Here is a 22,509-nt window from a genome sequence, read left to right as displayed (position 1 = left end):
TTGATTCTCTCCTTGATTAACTTCCATCCATTGCTGCTGCTGCTGCCTTCAGGTGCTTTGGAAAATAGGTTGACCCCTTCTTCTTTGGGGCTGTTCCTTAGATCAGAGGTCCCAACCTTTTGGGCACCAGGGACCGGTTCCATGGAGAGACGTTTTTCTGCGAACTGGAGGGTGCGTGGTTGTGTGTGCTGCCTACATCCCAACGATGGGGCTTCGCTTGTTTGTGCGGACCGGTTGCTGACATGCCACGGACCAGGGGTTGAGGACCCCTGCCTTAGATACTGGATGACTGCTATCATATTACCCCTGGCACTTATTTTCATTACACTAGACCTACCCAATTCCTGCAACCATTCTTCACCAAGGAGATAGCTTGAATGTTTATGCTCACTAAAGACAACTAGCTGACCCTTTTTTCTGAATCATCTGCAAGGTGATTCATTTCTTCGCTGATAATCACTGAACTCCTGTATGAGATCTTACAAGCCTGTTCCCAAGATGAACAATAAATAAGCTGTGGAAATATTCTAGACAGCAGATTGGGAGGGAGGAAGATTTTACTCAACTAGTTGTTGCTGAGTCTAGGGCAGTGGTTCTCAACCTGTGGGTCGGGACCCCATTTGGGGTCGAACGACCATTTCACAGGGGTCGCCAAACAAGGCTGTCTGCCATTTTTCCCCCTTTGGCCACGCCCCTGGCACCCGGTGATGTATAAGTGATTGGGGGTCACCACAACATGGGGAACTGTATTATGGGGTCGCAGCATTAGAAAGGTTGAGAACCACTGGTCTAGGGAGTGGTGCTCATCTCCCTTTCATAGCCATTGAGCCAGCACTTCAAAGACATTGCCGAGGTCCTGAAGCTAGCATGACAACTTGAAGTGCTATTACCTGTTGTGATTCCTCACCAGCCCGTAGATCTGGCAGCTGAGTCTGAGGGATGAGAGGAGGAGGAGGAGGGGCCTGGAGTGACATCAGAGTCAGAGGAGCTACAAGATTTAGAAAATTGACGAGGAGCCTGGCCCCTCTACTCACGCTCAGGTTGAGACACAGCTGTGCTGAGAAGCTGAGGGGAATAGTGATGACTCACAGCTGGGTGACATTCAGGATGCTCGTAAATGCCGGCAGGCAAAGAGAGCAGGACAAAGGAATGCAATGGGGCGGCTCCAAAGGCAAAGGAGAAGGCATTAGGAAGCCACGCCTTGGCTGTATAATAAAAGAGAAGGTGTGGGAGGTGCTGGCTGCCGAAGGCAACCGTTCAGGTTAAGAATCAAGTTGCGATGAACTGTGTTTGTTTTTTCCTCAAGTCTGTGAGTAAGAAAAGGGGTTTAGGTTTGTCCTGCAGTTTCTGCCTGCTTGATTTGAAGAGGGGTTGTCTCCTTGTGAACTTAACAAGGAGTTCAACTAGGCTGGGACAGAACATTACATTTCCACCAAAGTGGTACCTATTTATCTACCCGCATTTCTATGCTTTCAAACTGCTAGCTTGCAGCAGCTGAGCAAGGAACAGGAGCTCACCCTGTTGCATCAAGCCTGGGTCTCAAACTAGGGCTGCCGGCTTTCCAGTTGACAGTGTCTTAGCCATCTTAACCACAACTACTCTGAGTCAGGACTAAATAAATGACTAAAATGAACTAAACGTGTTTATTCCATTTAGTTCAATAGTCGTGCTTTCAGCAGGAGTGCCGCAATGTTATTTTGGAAGAGTCCTTTTGTAGGTGGTCATTTCATAAACTCTTTTATCTGGGATTACAGCAACCAACCTGACATAGATACTCTTAACCCCTTAATTTCAGCTCTTGAGTTATACCGAAATATTCTACTAATTCACAGAACCTAGGGGTTGAGGCATCAAAAGTCAGCAATACGTCCGGTACACGTTTCTTGTGATTGATGGGGGGGGATCTTCTCGTTTTTAGGATCAAACAATCTTCTCATTTTCGTTCAGTGGGTAATCTGAGAGAATCTACTAGCATGAGATTCTTCAAGAAAGGTGGTCCCTTGCCTTTTGATCACTGAGACCGAGAACCTCTGTGATGAATAGAATCAGACTTTACCTCTGATGGACCCACCATGGAAATAGAAACTATCTATTGTAAGAGTTTTCAGCTGCTAAGCGACAACGCATGCCATCTTTTGACCAGCTCCTTGGGTTTACTCATCATCTCGTTCCAATGTTCAAGTTCCTTCCCCCGGGTGTACATGAAGGGCCCCACAATCACACAGCCCAGCGAGGATGTCTCTAAACAAAAGCCACAAAAATCATTAGGATTAAATAAAGATCAGGGCGAAAACGTAAATGTGAGTCCCCAAGGCTACTTACCATCTCCCTGCAGAACAGACAAGTTCAGACTGGTTGCGTCGAGGTCCAGCTGGTCCACCTTGAAGCTAAAAGTCTCATTGTACAACGGATTGGAGGATCCAATGATTGCTGTGGTCCTTTTGCTTTTGATGAGCTGGTTGTGGTTCATTAGTGACACTCTGACACACACACCTGGAACGAAAGGATGAGGTTGGAAACACTGAGAAGAAAAACAATACTCAAACACAAGCTCCAAAGTGACACTTTGGAAGAATACAATTTTAATTTAATGTTATGGATTGCACCTCCAACAATACTCCAATTTTTCCAGCAACATAAGCATGGATATGGGAAATTTGATCTTGTTGCAAAGTAGATATAGATATATCTAAAACCAAGTTTGGTCAATATCCAATGTATGCTGCTCAAACATCTAATAGGAAAGTCTTGCACTGAATACTTTGAGTGTATCATCTTTTGATGCCTTATCAGAGAGCCAAAACGCATTGTTTTGATATCAGGACCCTTCCAATGCTATTCTATATGATTTAAATTCATCCAGACAGTGTGAATGTGATCTCTTCTCACCTCAGATATATATAGAGGGGCAGGAACACACAACTTTTCCATTCTTTTTTTCTTTAGCCTCCAATCAACAATCAACCAACGGAACAGAAGTTGCCTTCAGATGTTGTGGGAGCTTCCTCACCGAAAGCTTTCAAGAAGAGATTGGACTCCCATCTGTCATAAATGGCGTAGTAGGTTCTCCTTTTTGGTTGGGCGGGGTTGGACTAGATGACCTACAAGGTCCCTTCCAACTCCGTTATTCTAAATGTCTCTGGCGCTGAAATTGTTAATATTTGTTTTATTTTGGTAAGTTGGGAGCGAGGTCCTTGCAAAATAAATGGGTGAAACCTCCTAGAGATCCTGTTATGACTGCAGGAGAAAGCCAAGACCCAAAACTCAGGGCACCAGGAAGCAGTGATTTGTTGACTCACAAAATACCAGCTATCTGACCTTGGAGAAGTTTTCACAAGGTCTTGAAAAGGGTTCTAAGAGAGGGAAGTCACCTGCAGTTGAGATCTTTTGTTCACAGAATAAGCATGAAGCTATCAAGGTAGGGGAAATTAGCACCAATCTCACCCCCTGCCTGGTGGATTAGTGTCAATCGAAATCAAGATGGTGGCCACAATGGTGTGATCAATGCCCTGACTGTCTTATCTGCATTGTACAGGCAATACACATAAAAAGAGTTTTGATTGCACCTCTGCATTTGCCAATTTGACTTTTTTTTTTACCACAATCTGTACCCCTTTCTTTATAATGCCTCAATACATTGCCAACTTGGGGTGTCTTGGGAAAGAGAGGGTTAGGGGCATATAAAATGTGAAGGATTATGCATGCCCCCATAAATCCCCATTTGTCCACTTTTTAATAGGCTGGAGTATTGTAGTGTAAGTTTACACACCAATTGATAAATAGCAAATGTCAAATACTGCAGCGTAAGATCATGAGATGTCAAATACAGATAGGATATGAAGCAAATATTGAAATCTGAGAATATTTAGAGGACATTCGACAGTCTCAGAGTAAAATCTTTGGGGATGAAATTGCTTGATACGAAGAATAAACAGTTTTTGAAACAGGAATTTTGGGCTAAAATTCTGTACACGGAGGAATTACTTTAAATTACTGTAGGCTGCTGCAAATTTCTGAGTAGCCACTGGATGGCAGCAAAGAGAAACAAGAACTATATCTCAATCCTGCCACCTAGTGGACTGGAGTTTCATAATCCAGATAGGGTACCAATTTAGACCCAAACTGAGATGTGGGATACACATTCAAATATTTAATTTGAATTTAATTTAACTTTTGCCCGCTTTCCTCTCACGGTTGAAGAACGGAGGTGCCAGGTTAGTCAATTTTCCAGCTGATGATTAGAGAGGTCATCAACAGGCTTATCCTTCAGAATACAGTCATGAACAAGACAAGAGTTATTCCTACAAATTTGACTTAGAAGGAAGAAAAGAAACGAAGCAAAATAGTTGTAGATATCTCCCATACTGACCAATACCATTTCGCTCTTTCTGGACCTTTAAACCTCGCGCTCTCAGCACCACCACCGTGAGACGGGCCAGGTAGTCATTGTAGCTGAGAGAGAACTGGAGGTCACCATGTTCAGAAGGTGGCTTGAAGGAAGCAGAAAAAGACACGGGTCAGAAATCTTAAACAAATACTATTTCTTCCACAACTTGAGCTCTTATTCACTCCAATTAGTGGGATGGCTAAACCAGAAACGGCAGAGCTAATGAGTCTATAATTAATTCTCCTTCATCCACCCCAGATGTTGCTGGATGGGCAGCATTGTGGTGAAGGAGGAGAATGTTGCTCAACTTGAAATAAGAAAGGTCCTCCGACATCAGCAACATCTGATTCCTTTCCTCAACAGATTTCTTCTGTTTGACTGATAAGAGGGGAAAAGGCCAATAAGATCAGTAGGATTTTTTTGGCTCACCCAATCTGATGCTGATTATAGTCACACATAATGCTAAGCCAGGGTTTTTTTGAAGAACACATCAAGGTTTAGTTTGAACACAAGTCAGAAGTACCTCATTTTAGATATCAAGACTTAATTTGATCCTCTCTTCCCTTATCTGTATTCCCAGATTGCTAAAAAGTATATGTATTTGTATTGCTAAAAAAATATGGCACAAATCCTCACCATTTTGAAACAGGACACACTTGATCCTTGTCGCTCTCAACATGGACTTAGAAAGCAAAGAACGTCCTTCAAACGGTCCCAACAAATCAAAAGAAAAACAGCCTCAACTAATTTTTGTCCTCACTGCCCCATTCTCGGTGAACCCACAGCTCCCCCAGACTATAACAGTTTCTCACACACAAATGAGCAATTTCACAGACTGCACTAAGTTCAAAACACTTATAGAGGAAGTTAATAATCTGTGAATTCTAGCCAACGTCAAATTCATTGCTTACAAAAGAAAAAAAAACCCCACCCCAAACAAACTGTGTGCTTATTCATCTAACAAATTTAATATTTTACCTCCAGGTTATCTGGTTCCAAATCTTTCCAGACCACAACCTTTCCATCTTCAGCCAAAGTTTCATTTTTCAGTGGGAAGATAACTTGGCCCAGGAGAATGTGCTTCTTCTGTTTATCAACATGGTAGACACAGAACTTCAGCGTCCTCTGAAATAAAACAGCACTTGAAATCTAGAGAGGAGGAAGCACAGGAGGAGAAGCAGTTGGGATGAATCTGACTCTGAAAGTGGGGCAGACCAAGATCATCTGGGATATTCAAGGTAATGCAGATAGCTCAGAACTTTCTTCCCTTTAATTCTGGGAATAGGTAAAGCTGCATCCTGGTCAGTTTCTCCAGAGGGGACTTTCCAAGGTTTCGTGAAGGATAAGGGAGCATTGGATCCAACAATTCAATCGTCTGCTTTCAAATGAGAATGATCTTCCAAAGAGACCACCGTTGGTCACTCCTAACTCAACATTTGGGAGTGATAAGGTCTTGAGGATTGTTTGGGGTCTGGTGTGACTGGCTGGCTGAGAACCTAGCTGACTGACTGGCTGGCTGAGAATCAAGATCACATGAAGTATTAATACCACTTTACAAGGCCTTGGTAAGGCCACACTTGGAATACGGCATCCAGTTTTGGTCACCACGATGTAAAAAAGATGCTGAGACTCTAGAAAGAGTACAGAGAAGAGCAACAAAGAAGATTAGGGGACTGGAAGTTAAAGCATATAAGGAACAGCTGGTGGAATTGGGTATGTCTAGTTTAATGAAGAGAAGGACAAGGGGGGACAGGATAGCAGTGTTCCAATATCTCAGGGGCTGCTCCAAAGAAGAGGGAGTCAAGCTATTCTCCAAAGCGCCTGAAGGCAGGACAAGAAGCAACGGATGGAAACTAATCAAGGAGAGAAGCAATCTAGAACTAAGGAGAAACTTCCTGACAGTTAGAACAATCAACCAGTGGAACAACCTGCCTCTAGAAGCGGTGAATGCTCCAACACTGGAAGTTTTTAAGAAGAGACTGGACAGCCATTTGTCCGAAATGGTATAGGGTTTCCTGCCTGAGGAGGGGGTTGGACCAGATGACCTCCAAGGTCCCTTCCAACTTTATTGTTGTTGTTGTTGTTGTTATTATTATTATTATTATGGATCATCGCACAGTCAGCCAGATGTTTAGACTGGATTTGGCATTTTGTCTACCTATCGAGTCCTTACCCAGGACCTGGGATAGGCAGATGTGGATGTTTGATGGCAGATGTGGATGTTTGATGGTATTACAGGTATCGTCGCAGGATGGAAGCAGTTCCTAATAAGGCCGCCTTTTGCAATTGACTAATAGCGAATTTGTCAATGCCAATGGGTGTTCAAGTGGTGCTCCAGTTGTTTTGGGATTGCACCCAAGGAGCCTATGACTATTGGTACTACCCTTGCTTGCTTTTGCCACAATCTTTCTATTTCTATTTGTAGGTCTTTGTATTTTGTTATCTTCTCCAGTTCTTTCTCTTCTATTCTGCTATCTCCAGGCACTGCCACGTCCACTATCCAGACTTTTTTGTCTTTCTTATCGACAATTGTTAAGTCTGGGGTGTTATGTTGCAGGTGCTTGTCTGTTTGAATTCTGAAGTCCCAGAGCAGTTTAATTTTATCATTTTCTATGACTTTCTCTATTTTATGATCCCACCAGTTTTTGCTTACAGGCAAATGATATTTTTGCAGATCTTCCAATGCACCATTGTTGCTACTTTGTCATGCCGCTGCTTGTAGTCAGTCTGTGCAATCTTCTTGCAACAGCTTACCAAGTGGTCCACTGTTTCTTCAGCTTCTTTGCATAGGCGGCACTTACTGTCTGTTGCTGTCTTCTCAATTTTGACTTTATATGCATTTGTCCTTAAGGCTTGGTCTTGTGCAGCCAGAATTAGTCCCTCGGTCTCTTTCTTCAATTTTCCTGCTCTTAGCCATTGCCAGGTTTTATTATTATCTGCTTTCCCAGCTATTTTTTTAATGTATTGGCCATGTAGTGCTTTGTCTTCCCATGCCTCTATTCTGTTCTTCATTTGGTCTTTCTTGTAGGCCAGTTTGGTCTCTCCAGTAGTTAGTAAGCCTTCCTGATATACTAATTTCAGTGCATCTTCATCATTGTTCTTCAGATATTCTTCCAAAGCCATTTTTTCTTCTTCAACCATCTGATGTACTTGTAGCATTCCACGCCCACCTATTTGCCTTGGTAGATAAAGTCTATCAATGTCACTGCGTGGATGAAGGGCATGATTCATTGTCATTATTTTTCTGGTCTGCCTATCCATTGCTTTTAGTTCTGCTTGAGTCCAGTCCACTATTCCAGCTGTGTACCTAATGACTGGGATTGCCCAGGTGTTGATTGCCTTTATGGTATTTCCTCCATTATTATTATTATTATTATTATTATTATTATTATTATTATTATTATTATTATTATTATTATTATTATTATTATTACCTGGACCTGAATCCAGTCAAGGAATTACCAAGAAGAAAACAACATTCTACTAACACTGACAGGGCAAGCCACATATATAAATAAAGAGCAAGCCCCGCTCCCTTCTAGCTCTGATGATTTTACCCAGTTGGGTAATGAAACATCTACAAGAAATCAACCCATCTCAGAGAGCCCACAGTTCTCCTCCTCCTCGTCGTCCTCTTCCTTGTCCTCCCCACAGACCCCATTCTCTTGTAGCGCTGATGACATTACCTAGTTGGGTAATGTAATGTCTGCAAGAGAACAACCAAGATCAGAGAGCACCAAGGACCCCACAACAGCAGATATTTCCAGGCTGTCAACTTTCCACAGCTGGATGACGGTGGTCAAGCTCGTTGTCAATGCTGCAAATACTGTATATTCTTGCTTTGACAATATGCAAAACTGTCTGGTATTTTTTGGGGTTAATGCAGAGCTTAGAGAGTGGGGGTAAAGCCCGGGAAAGAAAGAGGAAGAAAACCTTTGACCTTCACACTAATTGGATAATGTGATATATGAGGGCTAGTTTAGGGAGGGGACATGCTGATAATTTAACTTCTCAGAGGAAGAGAACTTAGATCTTAGCATAAACTCCGTTATGCCTATGCCGACATTTTGACTTTTAGGGAAATCAGTGCCTGGAAGTTCTTTGAAGTGTTTCATTAGCCGGAACCATAACACTCGTCTTCCGCGATGCTCACCTGGAAAACAAAATCCTCCTCAAACTGAGGATTGAAATTTTTGCGCTTTGTTTTGGATTGCAAGTAACGCCTTTCGTCTGGGAGCAGGTAGATCTTCACCAAGGGGTTGCAGGATCCAGAAGGAGGCTGCAGCTTCCGGGCTTTAATCAAGGAGACTAGTAGCCTTTCGGACTCTTTGTCATATTCCACGGAGAACCAAAGCCGGCCAATATTTCCTTCCGGGAAGTCCGTCTCGCTCTCGTCTTCCGGAAAACGGTAGAGTTCTGGATTGATGGTCCCTCCAAGGTATGCTCCAGCTGGAGGAGAGAAAGGAAACAGCCAACCTCACTAAGTTCAAAACATGAAGTGGGTAAACACGTTTAAAACCTAATTTATTGGGGACCCAATTCTTTTATACTGGATTTTTATTGTTTGGAAGCCACCCAGAGTGAGAGAGAGTGGCGGCCACCTAAATCGTCTAAATTAAATAAATAAAAGTAGGCATTTGTTGAAAACTCAACGCCCGTTGTCTTTCCTAATCAACTCTTACAAACTTAACTTTTATCTAAAGACAAATTTCTGTGGGATCACGTAGGTCTGAAGCCAATCCAGGTCTGGAACAAATGTGCACGTACGGTATTTTGAGTTACACTGAAAATACAGGAAGCGGATCGTGAACCATATTGCACCATCCAAATAGGTCCTGACCCTTCACAATTTTAATCATTTTGCTGCCCTGTTTCTGGAAGATACATTTGTTTGTGCAGTCTCACAGGAAACCATTTCATTTAAACAGGAAAGGACTTTATTTAAACAGCAACGCAATAGCAACGTTCATTGAACTTAAGACTGAGATGGGATTTGGGGGCAAAAGCCGATGCCTGGCGTTTTAGTCAGTGAAACGGTACCCACCTACCTAAAGAATGGAAAGACGATCGGGGTGCAGAATCTGGAGTAACGTAAAGTTCATTCTCCTCTTGAATTTGTTCTCCGTTTAGCACATCGGCCCACCCTTGTCGATGAAATTTGGGCGGGACAATGAAAGGAACACTTTTTGCTCTGTCCAAAGGCAAACACAGCATTGAGTTATATTAAAGAAACAAACAAACAAACAAAACAAAACAATATCCGAAATTGAACTGCTCTGAAAACAGCTGCAGGCCAGGTTGAAATATCTGGAAGGCTTCTAAATGAAGTGGGAGAAATTGGAGCTTAAATCCGCCCGGCTTGAAATCAAAGGGACTTAAAAGGGTGTTTGACATGCATTGGATCAAGCTTGTTGCTTCCCAGCCCTTTTCTGGAATTACATTTTCTTTTTCGTCTCCTAATCGTACTTATTTACAGCGGCCGGCTGTAAATAAGTTTAAAAAAAAAAAAGCAGCCCATAAAAGCAGGCTGAACAAAATAAGAGCAATAAAACCACCATGCAGGTCCGACAAAACAAGACCAAATAGTCAACCTAAAATTAAGAGGGAAGGGTAAGAGAACTTCCTTGGAGCATCGTTTCAAGATTGGAACACCTTAAAGTCTTTTTTAGACAACAGCTGCTGATTAAAAAACTTGGCAACTGAGTGGATAAGACAGGATTCCAATTGCAGAACAGGAATAGACTACCTCCCTTTCAATGGAAATGCAGAAAAAGGAGGAGGAGGAGGAGGAGGAGGAGGAGGAGAAAGAGAAGGAGGAGAAGAAGAAGCAGAGGAAGAGGAGGAGGAGGAGGAGGAGAAGAGGAGGAGGAGGAGAGGAGGAGGAGGAGGAGGAGGAGGGGAGGAGGAGGAGGGAGAGGAGGAGAAGAAGAAGAAGAAGAAGAAGAAGAAGAAGAAGAAGAAGAAGAAGAAGAAGAAGAAGAAAAAAGAAGAAGAAGAAGAAGAAGAAGAAGAAGAAGAAGAAGAAGAAGAAGAAGAAGAAGAAGAAGAAGAAGAAGAAGAAGAAGAAGAAGAAGAAGAAGAAGAAGAAGACGAAGAAGAAGAAGAAGAAGAAGAAGAAGAAGAAGAAGAAGAAGAAGAAGAAGAAGAAGAAGAAGAAGAAGAAGAAGAAGAAGAAGAAGAAGAAGATTAAAACCAGTAAGAGGAGAAAGAGTAAGAGGGAGAAAGCCAAGTCTTCTTTACTTTTTTACTTATTTTAATTTGAAAAAAAATAATAATAGATAAATCCAGAAGATTTAGATTTTTCTGTGGAAAGATGGTTTTGGATTGAAACCCAACTTTAACCACAACATTGCCCAAAAAAGATTACTACAAATCATGGCTGAATTACTTTTTGTGTATCATCCCGGGACAAGCAGATTCTGAAATGTGACACATCTTGCTTTCATTTCTCTTCAACCACCCTGGGGAAATTAATTCATCTAAAGATAACTTCAATCTAATTACAAGAGTAGACAGCAAGCTCTGAAAATCTGCTTAGATATTTTAATTACAAAGCACGGCTGTCCTAGAGGCTTCAACAACCTTTTAATGGCGGATCAATGCCAAGGTTTGAAATCAATGGTTGGGAACTTGATGTGAACAAGTTGTGTGCATTCTGCCCCAAAAAATTCGAGAGTTTTTTTCCCAGTTTACCCAATTCTCCTCCCTCCCTCTTTATTATCTTTCCTGGAATATCTTCTGTCTCCAATTAGCTAGTAATTAGAAGGAAGCGTTTTCCCCAGGTCTTCAAAGGAAAAAAAGAAATCTGTTGAATCTCTCTTTTAATGTGATGTGCCTTTAAGTTATTTGTGCTTATTTTATTGCTCACATTGTTATTATGCAGACAGGGAAAAGCTGAGCAAAACATCTGCTGTTCATTTCATTTATTGAATAATTGTGTGATTTTGGGAACCCTTGGGTTGGGGGTCTTAAATACCTGCGTTATTTTTGTGCATTTCTTTGGCTACTTGGTAGAGAAGAACGGAAGATGAGGGACTCAAGATGTCTCCAGCCCAGTGTTCAGAGAGGCCTTGGAGTCCATCCCCAAAGCCTGACCCAACTCAGGGTGGATTGTCCATCCCCAAAGCCTGACCCAACTGAGATGACCCACTTGAAACTTGACTGGATTCCCCATCCCTGGCACAGGAAGTAGATCCCAAAGAATTTGATGATGCAGAGAGAGCTTCTACATCTCGGTCCCTGAAGGGTAGATGATGGCCAGCAGAAAATACCTTTGTACCTGGCATTTTGAGGAGGAACTGAAGTTGATTGAGCAACATCTGGCTCCTGCAGAACCGGGGTGACTGGATCAGTCAGTTCTTCATAAGAGCCCTTGAGATATTTACTCTTCCAAAAGAGGTAGGCGGCTAGTCCCAGAAGGACCAGAAGCAGAAGTCCAGCTACTATCCCACCAGCCACAGCAACTGCCTGTTCTGGGTACACAAAGACTCACATGCATGCGGTGGAAAGTGAAGACATCCACTTCCCAAAGGAAAAAAAAATCATATTGCCCAACATTCTGACAGGTGTTTATTTTGTGCTTAATGCTCCAGCTTTATCTCCATCACTTTCCTTCAAGTATGCCACACTTCTCTTTGTCCTTTCAGGCCAACCTCAGCTCTTATCCAGGGGCTATTTGACATCTCCACCCAGTGCCTTCCACTCAATTGGAAAGGACCATCTTGACTCTTGTCCTATAGCCAACAGGCCAAATAAATAGAATTGTGTCTCAACGTTCAAATACCAGAGAAGTCATAGTCACGTTCGCCAACTGCGCTACGCGCCAAGGGAGTGTATAATGGGCACCCGTTCTCCCTACTGTTCCTCTTTCAAGACGGGTCCAGACCCAACCCTTCTCCAAATGGAAGAGATCCCCTGAGGATCCCTGGAGGAAATCAAGTGGTTCCTTAAAAGTAACATTTAGCAATTACCTACCCCTGAAGTTGCCATACATGCTGGAAAAAATGAACATCAGCCCCATTTCAAGCAAGAAAGGAAAGGGAGGACATTGCTGCTAGCCCTCCCTCCGGGACTAAGTTACAAAGCCATTGAGTCACCATGATTGCACTGCGTGTAAATGCGTTGGAAGGTACTGGTAGAAGGGAATATTTGTAGCTCAAGGGTCAGCTGTGGGGTCCTTGGTGTTCTCTGAGCTTGGTTGTTTTCTGGCAGGTGTTTTATGATCCAACTAGGTAAGATCTAGTAAACAGAGCAAATCCCCCCCCCTTGTAGCGCTGCTGATGTTAGCTAGTTGGCTAATGAAACATCTGCATGAAGACAAGCCAGCTAGGAGGACTTCAAGGACCCCACACCGCAGCACTGACATTTTTCATGATGAGGTTCTTTGGCCCCAAAACAGCTGGCTTGGGCAACAGTAGAAGACTCCACCGTGCAAACATCTCCCAAGGATTTTGTTTGGAAGGCTATCAGAGGCATATTGGGGCCCTTGGCTTGTCTGTAGTCCCAACACAAAGAGCAATCTGGGAGAAATAGTAGAAGGAAATCGCCAGCACTCCTTCAGCCTTTTTCTCTCAATGTTCAGCATTTTCAACCACAAGCACTCAAGCGGAGGAGACATCAGCAAGCCATCAACATAAACCTTGCATCACTTTGCAGCTATTAGCAATATTTTGCCTCTTGGAAAAACACAACTGTTGATTTATGGGGCCAGCGTGGAGTTCATCCCTTGTTTCGTTATCTCCCACCCCGTCAATAAAGTGTATGGTTCATTTCCTTCTCTAGCCCTTTAATAGACATTGGATTTATCCGTGTCAGAAATAGGTGCCTGTTTCAGAGAAACGATGGCATACTAGCACATCCCTACCTGGGATTCTAGATTGTAAGCATGATGCTCAAGGAACTTTAAGCGGAGGGGGAGGCTGGTGGCTGCCATCATCTGGCCAGGAAATGAGGCTGGCCATTTTCCATGAAAGTTCAGCATTAATATTTAAAAAATGACCTGTAGACATCAACACGGATTCATGCAGATCAACGGTACAGGCTTGATTTATATGTAAAAGTTCCTGTCGCAGCTTTGTGAAAATGCAGCAATGGTCCTGCCTTGCTAATCGGAAAAAAACAAAACAGCAAGAAGCTGAATACGACCAGAATATTCTCGTTTTTTTGTGCATTCCTTGCATTCGTACGCAATCACTTGGCTAGCCCGTGAGCGACAGGAATGCAAAGGTCTCATTCCTTCCTCTGGCAGCGGACAAGTGAAATGAGATATAAAATAAATAAAGGCAAGACTGAAGTGCATTTTTAAGGATGCAGCAACGGGTCTGGCTTGGGAAAAAAATAGAATGTTCTTCCTCAGCCTGAAGGGCACAACATCTCCTTAGCTTTCGCCTCTGGGAAACCTCAAAAATGGCAGAGAAAAGGCTGGTGATCTTGTCGATGGGATCTCAGGGTTCCTCTCTCTCTCTCTTTCTGAAATAATTGTCATTCATGAGATTGGAAAAAGAGGGAGGACAACTACAGTAGCTGGAAAGGGATACAGGTCGTCCTCATCTTACGACTACAATGGAGCCCCAAATTTCTCTTATTAAGCGAGACCTAGGTTGAGTGAGTGTTGCCCGATTTTACAACCTTTTCTTGCCACAGTCAATTACTGCAGTTGTTCAGTAACGTGGTTGTTAAGTGGATCTGGCTTTCCCCCCATTGACTTTTCTTTTCGGAAAGTCACAAGAGGGGAATCACGTGACCCCGGGACACACTGCGACCGTCGTAAATACGAACCGGTTTGCCAAGCGTCTGAATTTTGATCCCTTGACGAGGAGGATGCGGGAACAGTCCTCATTGTGAAAAAACGATCGTGTCACATTTTTTCAGTCCTGTTGTAACTTGGAATGGTCTCTGAACGACCTGTTGTTAAGTTGAGGGATTGCCTTTATTTGTTTCCTTAACTTTACAAGGACTTGGTGAGTAGAGACGCTAGGTGTGATTACTGCCAAGTTTCCAGCGTCAGTTTCAGAAATATGTCAAAGGAAAAAAAATCTCCTCTGTGGGGGGTGGACATTTTTCTCTTAACTCCCCGGAACTCTCTCTTTTTGATCAAGTCCCTCAAACGTCAACACCTCCTGAAGACGGTCTGAGATCTTATTTCCTCAGGATTTGCTTTTAACGCCTTTTTTTGTTAGACCAGTGCAATCTCCAGATTTAGGGACTCTTGTCAAACGTTCCTTCAGCCTGCAAAGAATTTAACAGCCGTTCAGACTGAGAATTAGAAAGAGTTGGATAAGGGAGCAGATACCCTGATGAAGTAAAGGTAAAATGTGGAGAAGGTAAGAACGCCGTAGAGTATTGAGAAAGGAATTTGGTGTGCTGTTCTCTTTACATCGTAAGAACAATACACTTTTAAAAAAAAGAGAGAATTACAGCCCAAATTCAAAATAGAGGTCTGTACTTCGAAAACCCAGATAGAGGATGCTCTGGTCTAGGCTGTAGATATTCCTGCAGATTGTGCAAACGGGTGGAAGGGAGAACCAAGGGCACCTACTCAGATTCTTTAATTCTGCGTATCAACAGTTGGTAACTTAAAGCTTAACTCCATACCTTGTCTGCTGGGTCCAGCTGGACAGAAATATCAGCTAAGCCGAGAAAAGTAAGACAGAGTCTCACTTTCAAAACCACCCTTGGCTGAATCAGAGACACGTTCCAAGAGACCTGGCGATGGATGCCACTAAGCGAGCATCCACAAGTGAGATATGTTTGCCCTGCTCCTCTGACTCTTCTCTCCCATCTCCAAAGGTGGAGCTCCTGCTCTGAGCAATAAGGATGTTCCTTACCAGACATGGCACCTAGGCAGGAGAAACTGTGAAGTTCTCAGGATCTTCCGTTGCACTGCAGATCAGAGCTTCAATTCCATCTTGGACCCAACTCTTCAACGCACCACTTTTCCCTCGCAGTTGTCCTCTTCTGCTCTCCTCTGATGTATCTGAGGTGGTGGTGGTGGTAGCAGCAGCAGCAGCAGCGGGAGCAGTAAGACTTCTTCTCAGCTGCAGTTCCTCTTCTCCCCACAGCCTCCTTCAGATCTGATATACCTGTGATTGATCTGAGAGACGAAAGCTGCAAGAACTCCATTCAGTCCGTCCCTGCCTGCCTTTGGCTGTTGAAGAACCAGCTCCTCCTCCTGGTCAAAAACCAGCTCCTCAATGTTTCAGGGCTTGGGAGAAGCTGCCAATTCAAGGGAGGAGGTAGCAAATGAGCCCAGCAGGGCAGCAGCTCCCTCTTTCTTCCTGGAAAGAGAGGAGTTAGCTCCTGGCTCTGAAGCATCCTTCTGACCTCAACTGTCTGGGATGGAGAAGTGGAGCAGAAGAGCAAACTCTAATGAATTATTCTTGCTTTGGCTTTCACATTAAATCAAGCCTCATCCATAGTGTGCTGCAGCTGCCAAAAAAGCCAACTCAGTGCTGGGCTGCATTAACAGAGGGATAGAATCAAGATCACAGGAAGTATTAATACCACTTTACAATGCCTTGGTAAGGCCACACTTGGAATCCTGCATCCAGTTTTGGTCACCACAATGTGAAAAAGATGTTGAGACTCTAGAAAGAGAACAGAGAAGAGCAACGAAGATGATCTGAGGGCTGGAGGCTAAAACATATAAGGAACGGCTGCTGCAATTGGGTATGTCTTGTTTAATGAAGAGAAGGATGAGGGGGGACAGGATAGCAATGTTCCAATATCTCAGGGGCTGCCCCAAAGAAGAGGGAGTCAAGCTATTCTCCAAAGCGCCTGAAGGCAGGACAAGAAGCAACAGGTGGAAACTGATCAAGGAGAGAAGCAGCCTAGAACTAAGGAGAAACTTCCTGACAGTTAGAACAATTAACCAGTGGAACAACCTGCCTCCAGAAGCGGTGAATGCTCCAACACTGGAAGTTTTTAAGAAGAGACTGGACAGCCATTTGTCTGAAATGGTGTAGGGATTCCTGCCTGAGCAGGGGGTTGGACTAGATGACCTCCAAGACCTATCCCTTCCAACATTATTATTATCATTCATCGCACAGTCAGCCAGATGTTCAGACTGGATTTGGCATTTTGTCTACCTATCGAGTCCTTACCCAGGACCTGGGATAGGCAGATGTGGATGTTTGATGGTATTACAGATATCGTCGCAGGATGGAAGCAGTTCCTAATAAGGCCGCCTTTTGCAATTGACTAATAGCGAATTTGTCAATGCCAATGGTGTTCAAGTGGTGCTCCAGTTGTTTTGGGATTGCACCCAAGGAGCCTATTACTATTGGTACTACCCTTGCTTGCTTTTGCCACAGTCTTTCTATTTCTATTTGTAGGTCTTTGTATTTTGTTATCTTCTCCAGTTCTTTCTCTTCTATTCTGCTATCTCCAGGCACTGCCACGTCCACTATCCAGACTTTTTTGTCTTTCTTATCGACAATTGTTAAGTCTGGGGTGTTATGTTGCAGGTGCTTGTCTGTTTGAATTCTGAAGTCCCAGAGCAGTTTAATTTTATCATTTTCTATGACTTTCTCTATTTTATGATCCCACCAGTTTTTGCTTACAGGCAAATGATATTTTTTGCAGATCTTCCAATGCACCATTGTTGCTACTTTGTCATGCCGCTGCTTGTAATCAGTCTGTGCAATCTTCTTGCAACAGCTTACCAAGTGGTCCACTGTTTCTTCAGCTTCTTTGCATAGGCGGCACTTACTGTCTGTTGCTGTCTTCTCAATTTTGACTTTGTATGCATTTGTCCTTAAGGCTTGGTCTTGTGCAGCCAGAATTAGTCCCTCGGTCTCTTTCTTCAATTTTCCTGCTCTTAGCCATTGCCAGGTTTTATTATTATCTGCTTTCCCAGCTATTTTTTTCATGTATTGGCCATGTAGTGCTTTGTCTTCCCATGCCTCTATTCTGTTCTTCATTTGGTCTTTCTTGTAGGCCAGTTTGGTCTCTCTCAGTAGTAGTAAGCCTTCCTGATATACTAATTTCAGTGCATCTTCATCATTGTTCTTCAGATATTCTTCCAAAGCCATTTTTTCTTCTTCAACCATCTGATGTACTTGTAGCATTCCACGCCCACCTATTTGCCTTGGTAGATAAAGTCTATCAATGTCACTGCGTGGATGAAGGGCATGATTCATTGTCATTATTTTTCTGGTCTGCCTATCCATTGCTTTTAGTTCTGCTTGAGTCCAGTCCACTATTCCAGCTGTGTACCTAATGACTGGGATTGCCCAGGTGTTGATTGCCTTTATGGTATTTCCTCCATTGAGTTTGGACTTTAAGATCTTCTTCACTCTCTTGATGTATTCACCTCTAATCTTTTTCTTGACTTCAGTGTGCTTGATGTTGTCAGCTTGAAGGATACCCAAGTATTTGTAGTATTCTTCCTCATCCAGACTCTTAATGTTATTTTCGTGGGGCATCTTGATTCCTTCAGTTTTCACTATTTTTCCTTGTTTGATAGTAAGTGTGGCACATTTGTCCAAGCCAAACTCCATTACAATATCTTGGCTATATATACGGACAGTGTTGAGCAGCGATTCTATTTCAGATGATGTTTTTCCATACAGCTTCAGATCATCCATGTAAAGGAGGTGGGATAGTCTAGCAGATGTTTTTGATGTTTGATAACCATGTCCTGAGTTATTCAGTATTGTTGACAGAGGAAACAGTGCAATAACAAATAGTAATGGTGATAATGAATCTCCTTGAAATATTCCTCTCTTGATATTAACCTCTCCCAGCTTCTCACCATTGATCTGCAACTGTGTCTTCCATTGTGCCATCGATCTTTGCACAAATTTTCTGATGTTTCTACTGACTCCTGTTATTTCTAGGCACTTTATTATCCAATCATGTGGCAGAGAGTCAAATGCCTTTTTGTAGTCAATCCATGCAACATTCAGGTTGGTCTTCCTTCTCTTGCAGTTTTCCAAGATCATTTTGTCTATTAGGAGTTGATCTTTTGTTCCTCTGCTATTGGGGCGGTTTCCTTTCTGCTCAGGTGGAAAGAGATTGTTTTCAACTAGATGCTGTTGTACTGCATCAGCTACCACACCAGTTAGTAATTTGAATGTTGTTGGCAAGCAGGTAATTGGCCTGTAGTTACCTGGTGTTGCCCCTTTTGCTGGATTTTTCATTATTAGGTAGGTTTTCCCAGTTGTTAGCCACTTTTCAATTTCTCCTCCTTGTAGTATATTGTTGAATTGCTTGGCAATGAGTGGGTGTATAACAGTTAGATGTTTCAACCAAAACCCATGCAGTTCATCTTCACCTGGTGCTGACCAATTTTTGATTTTCTTTGCTCTTTTTTCTACCATTTTTGTTGTTATTACTAGTTCTTTCATTTCAACTTCTGTTTTATTTGCATCCACCTCTTTTAACCAAGCCGCATCCTTGTTGTATTTCTTTGGGTTATCCCATATCTGCTTCCAGAACTGCACTGTTTCTTCCTTGTCAGGTACTGACTGATTCCTTGCAGTTTCTCCATTGATGGATTGGTAGAAACGTTTCTGATTGGATTGAAATTGGAGGTTCTGCCTATAGTTTGCAATTTGAGCTTCATATCTACTGATTTTCCTGGCTATAGCTGTTATTTGTTGCTTTATTATTTCCAGTGCTTCCTTGATCTTCCTTGTTTCTAAGTGGTATTTCTTGATTAGGTATTCTTTGGTCTTCTTGTTCTTCAGCTTCTTTTCTTTCATCTGTTCTAGCTTGCTTGCATGTGATCTTAACTTGCTGATCTTATTTTCTAGTCTAACCTTCCATTTTTGTGGTGCACTGTTGTTGTTTCTTCTTTGTTGATTTTGCATCCCAGGTATTCTGTTATAACTGCAGCTGTGCTGTACATTAGTTGGTTTGTTTCTTGCAGTGAATTGGTGCTTATACTTGCTATTGCAGTATTTGCATCTTTTAATGCTTGTGCTAGCTGTTTCTTTGGAACAAGCTTCAATGCAGGCAGCCTTATTCTGTTGTTTTTGTGCTGTTCTAGATGCTCAATTATTCTTTGTTTCAATTCTTTTATTTCTTTAGTTAGAGGGTTTTGTTCCTTCCTGAGGAAGAGGTGCCTGGTTTCCAAATGAGAACAGTTGTATATCTCTACTGGATTCTTTCACTGCCAACTCCCCCTGGTTTGCCTCTACATTCTGAATTACTTCTTGTAAGGCTTTGATTTCTTTGCCCTGGGTAAACCTTTGCAGTTCGTCCAATTCTGTTTCTGTAAATACTTTATTTCGTGTTATAAATCGGCGTTGATCTGCTAGTCTCTGTTCTGTTATTTCTGATTCTGGATGTTGTTCTTTCCAGAACTGGTGCATTCGTTTTAGATATCCTCGTCTTGTTGGACTTGATCTGTAGTAACAGATCATTATTTCTTTGTTTTCCATCACTGTGTATCTGCGACGGGTAAACACCTTTTCTTCCAGTAGTTCTGCAGCTGCTGGCCCTGGTTGCTCAGCCAACAGTCCTGAGTCCTGTAACCCATTTTTCACCAGATATCCAGGAACTCCAATATCTAGTGCGGACCTTGTTAACCCGGGCGACGTCCGAGCCGGTATGGCATTCTGAAATTTACGTCTCACCATATTTTTTATGGGAGAGACACTCTTTGTCTGACTCCTCTGATGAGACCTGTCCAGTATGGTTGAACCTCTGGCATAGCTCTCATCTTCCTCAGAGTACACAAGCCACACAAGGTAGTACCACGGTCAAGGTAGTGCCTCACTGGGGGATTATTATTATTATTATTATTATTATTATTATTATTATTATTATTATTATTATTATTATTTATCGATCATCGCACAGTCAGCCAGATGTTCAGACTGGATTTGGCATTTTGTCTACCTATCGAGTCCTTACCCAGGACCTGGGATAGGCAGATGTGGATGTTTGATGGTATTACAGATATCGTCGCAGGATGGAAGCAGTTCCTAGTAAGGCCGCCTTTTGCAATTGACTAATAGCGAATTTGTCAACTGCCAATGGTGTTTCAAGTGGTGCTCCAATGTGTGGGATGCACCCACAGGAGCAGGAGCCTATGACTATTGGTACTACCCTTGCTTGCTTTTGCCCCAGTCTTTCTATTTCTATTTGTAGGTCTTTGTATTTTGTTATCTTCTCCAGTTCTTTCTCTTCTATTCTGCTATCTCCAGGCACTGCCACGTCCACTATCCATGGCAGTGCCTGGAGATAGCAGAATATGGATAGTGGATGTGGCAGTGCCTGGAGATAGCAGAATAGAAGAGAAAGAATTATTATTATTATTATTATTATTATTATTATTATTATTATTATTATTATTATTATTATTATTATTATTTCCCTTCCGTGCTCAGGGGAAGGTGGAAAAGACCTGTTTTTCTGGAAACCCTCCATAAGCTTTACCTACTGTGGATCAGCAAGGGGTGCTTTCAGGCCAAAATCTGGCCTTTGAGGACATTTCATTGGAAAGGCTCCATAAATGGATGGCTGTAGAGGCAGACCAGGTACGCTACAGGTATACGTGCTACAGTCTAACCTGCCCATAGCGGAGTTCTCTGCTTCCACGTTGGGTGTGTGGGTGGGCTGGGAATACCAGGAATAGCCAAGGAAACCAACAAATAGATCATTGAGACAATCAACCAGAGGAGTGAAAACTCAAAACACAAATGACCAGGCTCAAATGGTCATCTTTGAAGATCTAGACTTCCGGAGAAGTCTACAATGCTGAGAAAAAGTGGAAAGAGAAGAAAAGGACGACAGCAAGGCGGATGGACTCAACTGCAGCAACGACGGGAGCGTAGTTGGAAGACAATGGAAGACCAGGTTCGCCCTGCCTTCTGAATTTAAAAAAAATAATAAAAATTAAAAAAAAAAATAATTAAAGGGGTGGCTTAGGTGGCCAATCCTGGAATTCCTGCTTTTTATACTTGGCACGATTACTAGGTCGGCCACTGTTGTGATGGTTGGGTCCTACCCTACTGGGAGTCTCCCCTCCTCCGTTCACAAGGCTACCAGTTCAGGATCTGTTGGAAAGTGTGTCTGTTCCTTTGTGTTCCCTCTCTGCAGGGGAGCACAAGACAGACAGGGTCAAAGACGCACGTGGTCCCAGCCTCATCTGATCAGCAGGCAGCTCCTTCCACTCCACTTTGGAACTGCTCCTCAGTGCGGAGAGCCCCAAGCTCTTACACGTCCAGCTCTAGAATCTTCTTTATTCCAAACATGTTTGGCATGAGCTTCTCTCCCTGACATCGGCTGCCCCTTTCACATTGCCCCAAGTTGGTGGGTCTGGCTGCATTCACTGCTTTATCTCCTTTGCTTTTAAGGCCCCCCTTTCTCTTCTCTTCTCTTCTCTTCTCTTCTCTTCTCTTCTCTTCTCTCTCTCTCTCTCTCTCTCTCTCTCTCTCTCTCCTCCCATTCTTGTTCTAATCTGATGAAACACATAGGATTATCTCCGTCCCTCGTGGCCTGTCTCCATTTTGTTCCCTCACGGTCTGTTGAGCTGGGGAGTGGGGGAGAGTGGGGTAAGGAATCACAGAGAGAGGTTATGGGGTCTTCCCTGTCACTGGCAAGGAGAGGACCATGTCCTCTTCTCTGATCTTGTTGGGTTGCCTTCCTCAGCTTCAATTCCCCCCGAAGAAAAGATCCCACGGGAAGTTCAAAGCTCTCCCGAGGCTGATCGGGTTTTGCCACTGGCTCCTGAGCATCCTTTTAGACAACTCCGTCTCAGATCTGGACGGTGAAATCTCGGGGTGCGGAAGGAAGGTAAGGATCTTTGCAGACTGTCTTTCATTCTTCCCCCTCCCGTTGACCGAAACCTTATTTTAGAAGCTGGTTTTTGGGTGAATAACAAAGGGGAATTCTGTATACATTAGAAAAAGCAACGGAGGCAGAAGCAGGCAGGGGGTGTAGAGACAGGAGACCTGATTAAAAAAAACAACCAGAGCAATTATCCAGTTTTATTCTAGAGACAGAAAGAGAATCGCTCCTAAAAAAGTCCAATCAGAAGCTAAGAAATACAATCAAATCAGTGATTCTGAGAGTGTGCTTCATTAGAGGAATTTTAAGAAAGCGTTTGCTCAAGCTGTATGGTTTACATATGTTCATTCCTTCTACCTGATGTGTTAGTAAAGAGAACTTGA

At 43.0% G+C, this 22,509-nt stretch overlaps 3 protein-coding genes across 8 annotated transcripts in view; 2 read left to right on the top strand and 1 right to left on the bottom strand.

The window, feature by feature from the left end:
* Positions 1 to 4,363, top strand: part of SHLD2 (shieldin complex subunit 2) — a 52,758-nt gene extending 48,395 nt beyond the window's left edge. Inside the window, exon 9 of the mRNA XM_039343375.1 lies at positions 2,947 to 4,363. Within this exon, the coding sequence (XP_039199309.1) occupies positions 2,947 to 3,100 (154 nt within the window). The 3' untranslated portion in view covers positions 3,101 to 4,363. The remainder of the gene's footprint in view (positions 1 to 2,946) is intronic.
* LOC120307994 (synaptotagmin-15-like) lies at positions 711 to 15,844 on the bottom strand. Of its 3 annotated transcripts, none has more exons than XM_039343388.1 (8): positions 15,214 to 15,844; positions 11,667 to 11,859; positions 9,436 to 9,578; positions 8,541 to 8,836; positions 5,366 to 5,512; positions 4,370 to 4,490; positions 2,323 to 2,493; positions 711 to 2,241 (listed from the first exon to the last, which is right to left on the bottom strand). In XM_039343388.1, exons 1-8 carry the CDS (start codon positions 15,218 to 15,220, stop codon positions 2,105 to 2,107), a joined length of 1,215 nt encoding a protein of 404 aa, XP_039199322.1. In that variant the 5' UTR covers positions 15,221 to 15,844; the 3' UTR covers positions 711 to 2,104. The 3 variants fall into 3 exon arrangements, with proteins under 3 accessions (XP_039199322.1, XP_039199321.1, XP_039199320.1); XM_039343387.1 differs by having other exon boundaries at positions 4,376 to 4,490; positions 5,366 to 5,536; positions 15,214 to 15,840; XM_039343386.1 differs by having other exon boundaries at positions 5,366 to 5,536; positions 15,214 to 15,836.
* Positions 5,605 to 22,509, top strand: part of GPRIN2 (G protein regulated inducer of neurite outgrowth 2) — a 22,631-nt gene continuing 5,726 nt past the window's right edge. The window contains exons 1-2 of one of the 4 annotated variants that reach the window (XM_039343382.1): positions 5,605 to 5,625; positions 21,989 to 22,132. The gene's annotated coding sequence lies outside the window, so the exon portion shown is untranslated. Of the gene's footprint in view, positions 5,626 to 11,865; positions 14,710 to 16,036; positions 16,055 to 20,713; positions 21,194 to 21,988; positions 22,133 to 22,509 lie in introns of those variants that run through there. The other 3 variants (XM_039343380.1, XM_039343383.1, XM_039343381.1) reach the window with 3 other exon arrangements.

Source organism: Crotalus tigris, unplaced genomic scaffold, assembly GCF_016545835.1.
Source record: "Crotalus tigris isolate CLP2741 ecotype Arizona unplaced genomic scaffold, ASM1654583v1 scf7180000017847.2079705, whole genome shotgun sequence".
Lineage (NCBI taxonomy): Eukaryota > Metazoa > Chordata > Lepidosauria > Squamata > Viperidae > Crotalus > Crotalus tigris.
Note: the sequence above shows the minus strand (reverse complement) of the source record. Positions and strands in the feature narration are given on the sequence as shown.

Excerpts from the sequence above, each read along its gene's own strand:
- LOC120307994 (XM_039343386.1), bottom strand. Across the intron at positions 8,837-9,435 it reads ATCGTCTTTCCATTCTTTAG|CTGGAGCATACCTTGGAGGG; the intron begins GTAGGTGGGTAC and ends TCTCTCCTCCAG. Across the intron at positions 2,242-2,322 it reads GTCTGTTCTGCAGGGAGATG|AGACATCCTCGCTGGGCTGT; the intron begins GTAAGTAGCCTT and ends GCTTTTGTTTAG.